The sequence below is a fragment of the Myzus persicae genome, unplaced genomic scaffold, assembly GCF_001856785.1.
Source record: "Myzus persicae strain clone G006 unplaced genomic scaffold, MPER_G0061.0, whole genome shotgun sequence".
In the NCBI taxonomy this organism is placed as follows: domain Eukaryota; kingdom Metazoa; phylum Arthropoda; class Insecta; order Hemiptera; family Aphididae; genus Myzus; species Myzus persicae.
In genome coordinates, this window is record NW_019101091.1 from 422,839 (window position 1) to 434,440 (window position 11,602).

General features: G+C 33.0%; 1 protein-coding gene across 1 annotated transcript in view; it reads right to left on the reverse strand.

The window, feature by feature from the left end:
- LOC111027700 overlaps positions 1-11,529 on the reverse strand; it is a 113,761-nt gene extending 102,232 nt beyond the window's left edge. The window contains exons 1-2 of the mRNA XM_022306116.1: positions 11,397-11,529; positions 8,055-8,363 (exon numbers count right to left, since the gene is read on the reverse strand). Coding sequence (XP_022161808.1) covers positions 8,055-8,066 — 12 coding nt within the window. The 5' untranslated portion in view covers positions 8,067-8,363; positions 11,397-11,529. The remainder of the gene's footprint in view (positions 1-8,054; positions 8,364-11,396) is intronic.
- Positions 11,530-11,602: the final 73 nt, after the last annotated feature.

Here is an 11,602-nt window from a genome sequence, read left to right on the forward strand (position 1 = left end):
AATTTCTTGTGCGAATTTGAATTAGGATTGGCTTAACCCGGTCCACTTGTTTTTTTTGTTTTGGTACTTCAGATCTTTGTATTATTCTTTTTTTCCAACCATCTCTGTAACTTACCGCTGCCTCGCCTCTTTGGTTGTTGCAATTTCCATCAGACGTGAACAAGTAAATCCAACTTTTGATGCATCTTCTTCTAAAAGACGATCTTGGATTTGATCTTAACCCATACCAAAAACAAACATGTCTCGAATTTCCGTTGTTAGTTCTGACAAAAATCCACATTTTAATGAATATTTTTGACATGTGCACCCCATTTTGCATCTTGTATTTTTTTTTTTTGCTTGATAAAATGTATGTCCAGCAGCATATTACGACTTAACAGGCTTAAAATATTTGTTCAACATTTTCATTAGTGTATCATACTCTTGTCATCCGATGTGCTAGGAATACGAAAACGAAATAGTACTTGATGAATTTTTTCGATGACCGATGGTAAAAATATGGCTCTGAATTTTATTTACGAATGAAGCTGGCAAACAAAAATTGCTAATTTTGATACCAATAATTATAATTTATAATTATTTATATTATACATAATTTTGGTAATATCAATATCAGTTTCGAAAATTAAAAGTGAACCTATAATTTGATTGAAGTTTGTATTGTGAGTTGTCATTTTGTATTAGTATGAATACAACACTCGCAATATTGATCACGATTTAAGAATGAAAAATTGTTAAATTTCCCAATCACTGTTTTCTTTGTTGCCAATTTTGTTGTGAATTATTAGTATGAACACTAACACAAACGTAGTTCATATTTCTTTGTTATTAAATATGTGAACCGTAATAATAAACTAAAAAATTGTCTACAGACTAATGACCGATGAACAGTCCCCACCGGTCGCAGTATGATACTTATATATTATTACGTGTGCTGTGTGGCGTACATAAACGCCGAATAGCAACAGAGTGTTAAATTTTAATTTAATGATAAACTGAACGTATGATAATACATAACCTTTTGAGTAACCGATGTTACCTGATAATTGTTTTAAAAATATTATTAAAATGTTATCGGATGTTCGTATGCTTTAAGTACTGGGAATTTTCAATTTTGATATCCAAAAAGTACCAACTAGATAACATTTCTACAAGAAATCTCCATCAAAGCTGATGATCTCAGAACATCGTTTCAACTACAAAAAGCGTCTGCAGACACAAAAAAAAAATACACTGATCTTCATCGATACTCTCAGAAGCTAAAATTGTTTAAGTTTTCATTTTTTTAATGAAAGAGCTGAGCATATGTACATGTTTAATTCCTTATTCCCTAGCAGAATAATATCTCCGTAGTTGCTATTTTTATAAAAATCGAATTTCGGACGAGGGTTCATGACTTATGAGTTATAAGTAAGTATTGCAAGTATATGAGCACCATGGAGTGGCACTACGGATACTTTTAAAAATATGGGTCCACTTTACCGCTTATCAAAATCTTAAAACACAAATTAACTATAGCAACTACCTTCGATTTTGTATCCATCTCAATACTCCGAAATATATTAAAATATCGTGATTTGGAACGTGAAATGAAAAATATATGTTTTAGTCCATAGTTTTTGAAACAATTGTTTGAAATGAGTGTTTTACGTCATTCGAAAAAAAATAAATTAAACAACATGCATACAAATTCAAATGATTCTCAAGACTATTAAGCTGGAAATAATATTGAACAAGGGTCTTTGCAATAAATAATACGCCATTTGGATTTCATTTCTCTTTTAACATAATAATAATCCTTAAGATCCTCCCCCTTCTCAACAAGTATTAATACCATAAATCTGAAGTATTATCTAGGTGTCTATTATATATAAAATGTGCTCATGTGGTACGTATGGGTATGTACATATTACCTGAAATTATGTTTTGGATAGTATATGCATTATAAAAACATTTTGTAATTCTCAAATAAAAATATATTCAAGATCGAAAAACGATGAAATAATTCACAGTTGATTGTAGACAAAATAGAATTAAAATTAAAATTAATCTATACTTTAAAATATTTGAAACCAATATTATGTAATTAATTCGTCACTTAATATTATAACTAAATTATATTTACAAAATTTAACAAAATATTAAAAAAAAAAAAATTACATAAATTGAAAATTTCCGTGGCACGCTATAGACTGCCTTCTGCTATTTTCAAATTATTTCATTAATAATTAAATAGTAACATTTTAGAACTGATTAATATTTATATGTAAATTAAACTGTACAATAGTTTTGAATATATTGTGATTTAAATACAAGAGATTAACAATAATTAGCAATTAAAGTTTGTTGAAATATTTAAGTAATTTACTAAAAACTATTAAGGCATTTATTTACTCAGATAAGTTCATATTATACATCATATTCACTCAATAACTCTGTGTAGATATTGTCGAAAACGAATAAAATGTATCGTGTCACGGTATTTTATTTTTAAGCCAAACGAGTGTCAATTCTACGACCAATCAATAGTCGACTAGACAATAGTACGTTATCAATATTGTAATAATATTATGTGAAAATCGTTACAATAGGTACTTGCAATTATTATTACGATTAAAAACTTACTGTCTGTACATGGTACATTTTTTATTATTTCGAACAACAATGTCGCGAACCATTACGCGTTCAGTAGCTGCAAATTATTTCAATAATAATAATAATATAATCATCGGTGTTGCAGTAATAATCGGTGTAGGATCGCGAGGAGAGATGATAGTAATAATATTAAGTAGGTATTTAACGTTTCGCAGCTGCACAGTGATTTCAAATAATAATTATTATATTATGCGATACGCACAACGTCATTGTAATTGCGCTTTATTTTAAGATACTTACCTGTATTATTTATATTCGTTAGGCGTATAACTATGCACAATACTGTATTTTGAGCGGATAATCATTATCATTATAATATACAAAACTAATAAATATAAGATAACCGTAATTATTAATTATATACCGACCCTACGTTTATGAAACATAATTATTATGAGGTTTGCAGAGTGCGCGCCGTTAATTAAAATGCAAACATCAACCTTTGGAATCAATTTACCGCACACACCCTTTAATCACGCCAGTCATCAGTTATTTATTGAATCTATATTATATTTACATACTTATAAACTACATACATGGGTATATACGTATCATAAGCGGGCATTAGACACGGCAGCTGGGGTGGGTAATGTGCGTGCACGGCTTACTTCACAAGTACTCGTCGCTCCTAAATATTATAGTAATATTAATAGTATAATATGGCCGTATCAATTAATTTTTATTCCTAGGCAAATGAATAATGAAATAGGCGAGTATTTTTTGACAAGATCCTTCGTTTACGATTATTATTATTATTATTCTCACCGATCTAACCGTCAAAAATGGAAAGAGAAATATATCTCGAATTTCATCATCTGCGCCCCCATTCGGGGGCAATCATACGGCGCTCATAGTTTGCAGGGTCAGCGATCGCAACGTCCTCGCTTCTATTTCTGATTAGATTTTAAAAATATATAGGCACCCATATAACTTCACGGAGAGATAAAATATTGTATCATACCAAAATTATGATTTTTTTTCCTTTCTTTTATCGTCTGGGCAGTTAAATATACCTATGTATATTATATGTATATATATACTGAAGGACGCACAATGTACACACTACACGCGAACGATGTATATAATAATATTATTATAGAGGGCGCAATGAAGTGTATTATGCTATAACATTTTATTACATATTTTATTTATCTCGGTGAGGAATAAAACCAGATATCTTGATGCGCGAGGCGCTTTTTAATAGAATTTTTGAAAACGGCTTTTAGGCGCGGGAAGGGCAGTTAAAATTTAATCGCGTAATATTATTTCGATTTTTCTCATATCGCGCTTGTCCAATATTAATAATATTATGATTGGTTGTAAAAATTATTTATAAACCCTTTTGGTTTACTTATCACGATATATTATCTTACGTCGAGTTATTAGTCGCTGCTTACGATTAGAAAATTAATAACGATATTTCTGGTACAGCAGTGTGGTGTAGTTCACGGACTTAATCGTTGCTGCAGAACAGCTGTTTTAAAATATAATTTTTTTTCAATAAATAACGTGTCAACATATGGGTAATAATAAATCTTGAGAAATTAAGATCGGTATTAAATGTAATTCAAAGTGTACGTCATGATATTATATATTACTCAAAGGTGTCCATTAACTATGGTTTTCAAATTTAAGTTAAGTTAAAGTAGTATTTATTTATTTTTTGAATTTTTAACTTAGCTAGCACTATAGTTTGTATTAGGATTCTTATCAACTTCAGAACTTGACTGGTTTCGATGACTGTTAATTTTTTTTCGGTTAATACAAAAATAATATGTCAAATTATTATAAAACTGTTTTAGAAAAACGTTTGGTTTTAATTATTTTATAATATTGCCGAGTACAATACATGATTCTGAACAAAAATAATCTAATTTTCACTAATTGTCCGTTAAAATAATTGATAAAATAATATTTTATGGAAACAAATAACATTCTTTATGTGATCCGCGCTTATTGCCGATAATTATTAATTAATTATAGTTGATTCAATTATTTTTAACTTAAAATTTTTTTCCATATTAACTTCAAACTTGGCGAGATTATTTGTCAACACTCTACTACAACTCATAACTTAACCAACTGGCGTTCACTTATAATGTGACTTAACTTAATTATGTATTTATGTTCGTTAACTTGCCCACCTTGCCACTAACTTGTAAGTGGCAACAAATAGTGATAATATCGCGAGATTAGGTACCTATGCTTATTTGATCGTTATTGGATAAATATTTGACAATTCCATGCGACGCTGGTACAGATTAGGTCAATTCTATGGGTGGGCAAAAAGCGTTAATCGTCACATCGCATAATAATAGGGACCGTTAGGCACTCAGTTCACACCGTCGTCGCGGTAAACCTGAAAGATTTGAGGGAGGTTCACAACTTGTCATCTCGATTAAAATACTTTTTTCTGATGAAAACGTGTTTGTAAAAATTAAATCTTATATATCTACCAACACAATATAAAGTCTACCGCGAAAATTGATTATGATATTCAACTTTTGATTATGTGGTTACATTCTGGTTAGATTGATTAGAATTCGGTGTTTCGCAACCGGTGGTCTGAGCCCCAGGGGGGCTGTCATGACTCATGAGCGTGGTGCACGCGGAGCAAAAGTTGATTTTCTGGGTTAAACTTTTTTTACTCAAAAAATGAACTGAAAAGAGGAGGAAAGTGGGCAACCACTATGCTGCACAACAGCTTTGGGTGTCGTTTAGTGAGTCACCGCAGTAGTGTAACTCATTAAAATAAACTTGAATTCAATGATGAATGAATATGCGTAGAAAAAACGATCTCAAGTTAAGACTCTGTCAGTATATAATATTACTAATAATATTCACTACGATATGGTATACAAATTTATTTTTTTGGTAGCAGTAATACGGTAGATTGAATTCATTTTTGGATGCATTTAATACATTTTTAATAGGTATTTAAGTATTATAAAAGTATAATATTTAAAATTTATTTCAAGTTTTTCGACTGATTGAAAACTTTTTTCAATAAAAATCGAAAATTTAAAATGTCTATAAACAGTTCAAAAAGAAGTGTCAAAATATTTTTGAAATTATACCGTGTGCAGAAAATCCCAGTATACACATTTGATGGAAATACAAGTATAAAGAAAACTAGTGTGAAATCTGTACATTTCACCAGTGACCTCACCCCCAAAGGACATTAACTAGATTAATTTTCCTACTGTAAAAGATGTACCAAGGTTGAAAATCTAAGTATTTTTTCCACAAAAAAAACACACACACACACACACATTATTGTGAAATCAATACATTTATCACTCAGTTCAGGATCTAAAATATGCGGTCTTTCTATATTTTCTAAAATCGAGATGATCCACGATTTCATGAGTTTCCTGAGCAGCCCTCGGCGGTAAACAAGGTTGAATAATACTGGATTAGACACAGTTATAGACTATAGTGATAATATTCTAATACTATATTATAATAGAACTCACGTTAATTATTTTTATTTAGTGGATCGAATTACAATTTCGGAATACACGACACAACACGGACACGGTTATTGTGAACCTCCCTTGCAGGGAACGCCTCGACGACGACGGTCTTAACCGCTCGAATGCGGTTACCGCGGTATAATATTATTATAAAAGCCGGTAATGTATCTACCTCTATTGGTATGCTAGTGTAATAATAATATTATAATAATAATTGCATCGTGGGAACGCGAGACGGGAAATTATTTCTCTGGAACACACACAATATTGTAGCATATAAATATGATATAATAACAATATAGTTATAACAATTTATAACTACAATATGACGTTATAACATGCGCCATATTTGTATACAATACCGTGGTCATAACTGAGGTTCTTTTGATCCGTAGCCATATACTCCTTAGTCCTTATACTTGGGAAATGATTACTCGTTAATCGTTCGAATGATAAGAAACTGTAAATATATATATATAAATATAAGGCTAACCAAATGTGTCAAGTATATGCAATAATCAATAGACGCAGTGGAGTTGTAAAATATGAATTTAACAATATTTGTTTTTGGCTTATCATTAGTATATTAGTTATTACTACTATTATTTTTAGTTTACTGGGTACAGTTGTATAGGCAAGATAGGTCTATCCATTGGTATAGGTATTTTTATTTTACTTAATTATTAAGTGAGCTTGTCGAATGAATAATATGAAACATGTGACTTACTTAAATTAAATTGAATTTTAATCAAATTACAAAATTTTCTGGTTTAATTTCTGGTACCCTTTAAAAGTTTCATATTTTTGTTCTGGACCGGTAATACCCGGGTAATATGAATATGTATATCTATAAACATTTTGTTTACGAAGCAGGCAAATAAAAAAGCCCAATAGCCAACCGCTCGTCATATTATTATCATATTATTTGTTTGAATTCACTCCATTGACTATAATTCGTTCAGGATGTGCCACTACTCGAGTACGTCGTTTATTAAGCTCATAGGACTTTAATTACAGAATTATATTCATAACATACGAAAAAAACCGAGTAAATAAAAGGGTTGATGGCTGCACTTACTATAATATCATAGAATCGTAACAAGTATTTTAATGCTTAAATTAGTTAAATTACCAAATTTGTTTTCTTTAAATGTCCACAATACTGCTGGCATTCGCCATTCTCGTTACGGGCACATTCGTTGCCAGTCTAAATTATATCTTAGCACGACTATAGACTCTAGACATCTGAAATGGGGGGGGGGGGGAGAGAGTCTACATTTTTTTCAGAATAAATATAATCGTAATTTTAGTACAAAATAATAGGTGATTATCGACAAGTAACATAAGTAATAATATTACAGATAATATTTTATTTATGTTTCGAATTTAGGAAATGTAATACGTATGTACCGGTGAAGTATACCTAATTATTATATATAGATAAATACTCGATAATAGGTATTTAACATTTCCAAATTGGGCTAAAGCCCCTTAGTCCCTCTGGATCTGTACAATAGTTTGTGCGCTTGTATTAAAAATAATAACGTTATAGTACATTCTCCACGATTAGGACAGCGTGAAAATTATGAGAATTTGTAAACATTGCCCAAGTCATGACATTATATTATTATACGTACCTATATAATACGGAGTATACGGCTATCTAGTATACAGTTATGGTCACAATAATTGCGTACGACATGTCGGGGCCCGACCACGGCGATGGCCGTAACGATAACGGTAACGGAAATATTGTGGGTACATAATATATTGTAGCGATGAGACTCGTCGCATCTCCCGTCGGAAGAACGACGATAACAATATATATCGGCGATCATGAGCGCGATATACCTATACCGCGCATAAGGCGATAACCGCGATATAATAATTTTGTACGACGAGTAAGTGTAACATTGTACTCACTTCCCTCGCCATCACTCCATAGTATCTCGGGCCACGCGGTTAGATCAGGCCCCGGCCACTCCGCTGCTTGACGACGTTTGTCCGAGGTCGCGGTCAACGGCGGTACGCATCACACCGATGGCCGCGCCGGTCGTCGCCGTGTTGACGGTGGTCACGGTGGCGGTCGCAGTGGTGCAGGTGGCGGTGGTGGTGATGGTGGTGGCGGTCGTCGTCGTCACGATGGTGGTGTTGTTTTCACCGCCGTCGCCGTCTCTCCGCGGCACCACCGCCGCTTATGCGAGCGTGTATAGGGCGTCACGAGTGCACCACCTGCAAACGAGGAGCGTCCCAAATTAATATTATCGTAATAATATAATATTCTTTGTTTCGGTCTCCAAGGAGCGACACGAAGGACATTATTATTTGAGGCATGTGCCTCGGTTTAAAAGGGTTTGGGTATCCCGGAGACCGTGGGCACATAATATGAGACTTGAGGCTTGCGTTAACGCTAAGCGATTCTTTCTCACTTACCATACGTAAATGAGTTATCACTATAATAATGATATAATCACTGTAAGCATTTATAACTACTAATTTAAATAATTATTGATGTGCCTCATAATTTAATGAAGTTCGCGGCGTCCACTGACAGCCGTGAAACGACGATAAGACAGAAACGTTACGGAATTTAACAATATCATAGACATTGGAAATAATATTATGTTACGAAAAAATCAAACCGCTGACGGTTTATATTTGGTACATTTCAGTTTGGTACCGGAATACCACCTACATGCCTTCCTACTTACCTACCTACCTACCTAACTACCTATCTATCGCCGTCAGTGATTGCTTGCGGGCTCGTACGATTGCTGTTTGAACGGCATATGCCGTCGTTGTTGACACGAAAAAAAATATTCTAAATTCCGATTTTCGAGAGGGGAAAAACAGATTGCCAATGATCCATACAGAAACAAATTAGAAAACTTTAAAACTACCTGTGTGAAATCTTGATTAGAATAAAAAAATTCAATTAATGCTGAAATATCAAATGTTATTAAACTATAAGTGTCATGACACGTTGTAGGTTTTAATACGGTTTGTTACTTAACTTACATAGGTTTTTTCTCTTAATATAGTTGGTGTCGCCATATTATTTTACATATTTTTAATCACGTAGAAGCTGGTAACTCATACACGATTTAAAATAGGTAACACAATGCGGAAGGTTTTGTTTATTATTTTTCATTAATACAGTGATGAAGATTTAGGCTCAATAGGACATCACATTTTAGCTTTTTTTTCTGAAAGTTACACAAAAACTTCATAATCTTAATTTGGCACATCGGACGTTTTCATTCATGTCGACGTTGATACGTGATACGTCGTATACATTACCCCAATTATAATATATTATCATTAAAAATTATTTAGTTATATTTTACAATTTAATAATTTAAAATTTTTTTTTTTGTTATTTAATTGAATAGAATAAAATATGTACCTCACTGGTTATACTAATTGTTTTAGACTTTGGTTAAATACCTACACAATAGGATTTGTTTTAAATCGATATTGCATATTAAATATTATTATTAAATTAAAAAAAGAATAGAACTAAGTGATAGCACTTTCTACCGTGGAAAAAACATTAAAAATGCACATGTTATTTCCAAAGTACCAGGTACCAGTACCTACCTAAAGCAGATAATTATTTTATGACGAATAAATATGAAGATTTGACATGCCTGCAGTATCAACTTTGAGTATTTGTAAGTTCTTGGAAACTTTTTGTATCGAAATAGTTGCCAGTGACACAGTTTTTTTAAGGGGGATAATATTGGCGTCATTAAAACTTTACCTAGATCTCACCAAACTCAGATTTAGCCGTTTCTACCAATTAATTTTTTTACAGTTTTAATGTTTGCTAGTAAAATATGTACGTCAAATATACAGACAAACATTACATTGCTATTACTGCAGGTGTTTAACATATATTTTTTTGTTCGATTTTAGCCTAAACACTCTTCTCCTGCTAAAGAATGTCCAACCTAATTTCGTAAAAATTCACCGCCTGACTTCCTGTACAGTAATATTATACACTTGTCTGCAAATAATAATCGTAAGTACCATGTAATATATTATAATAATATGTTTTTTTTTTGTTTCAAATCATATATTCTATCGCATCATTATTACCCACCCGAAGTACCGATGTAACCATCCTGAGTAGGTAGGTACATATTATACATATTATCTATGTTAATTTCTTGTTATAGGATGATGCGGATTGCCGACGCCCGACGAGGCCGACGAAGCCCTCTTGGCCGTACTTATAATAATAAACTTAATTCTAAATAATATTATGTTAATTTAATAATATTTATCACACTTCCATATCTACTTTTGATATATATATAAATCTACAACAGAACTATGATCATTACAAAACTGAACAATATAGCAGCACATTGGGGTTTATATATTGTACTACATTCGAAAGAGATAATATAATATGTTATCGTATATCGTATGTTATTAATAAATTATAGAATGAATACTACTTACTATCGAGCCTGAAACCAGTATTTTCGAAAAAAAAATATATGACAGTTAGTGCTGAATCTAAAATTACGGAAGGTTGGAGTACGAAAACGTATACAACGAACACTTTTAAAAAATTACTGTCTATTTATAAGTCATTTGATTAAATCATTTTTTTAAGTTGGTCAAAGTCGAGACGGATTTAAAAAAGAAAATAAATTTAAATTAGGTAGGTGCCCTCGTGGCTCATTCCGTGTTCATTGAAATCGAGTCACGCGAAACTGAGTTCATAAAAATTTATAAAAGTAATATAAACGAGTGCGGATGATTACTCAAAAACATTTTATTTCCCAACTATCATTCGATGTTCCCAATATTAAATAGTAAATTTACCATTATAATTCAACAAAGTCAAAAAATCTAGGACATCTAACCGCGGAAGCTGCTAACACCGACTCGGCCACGGAGCCTAACCTCCATATGCACCCGCCAACAACCCTCCTCCCGAAATCCGGCGGCACCGAATTCACGAGAAGCGTTCGCATAGTTAGCGAGCGAGTGCATTGCGGATGGTCAAGCTCCAGCCGTGAAGGTCACGAGGCCGGTACACGGTACGATATAATAATATACGAAGTGCAGTGGTATACGTAGGTATAGCTGGTAATGTAAGTACAATAGGTACGTAATAGATTGTCATGAGATATGATGACGATAAAATATAAAAAAATATTATCGAAACGGTAATAATAATAATAATAATAATAATAATAATAATAACAATAATAATAAAATATCGTGAAAACCCCATGACGGGCTTACGTGTGTGTTTTGCGAGTCAGTCACGGCGGCGACATGTGTACGACGGAGCACCAGCGGCAGTAGCGGCGGCCCAGTAGCACCAGCAGCGGCGGCAGCTCCCGAGCAGCATCCGTACAGCAGCCGATCTGTTGGCCGGCCGACGGGATAGCGTGTACTGCGGGGCCGCGGGCCGTGGCCGCCGCGTGTCGAGCGCTCGTCACGGCCGG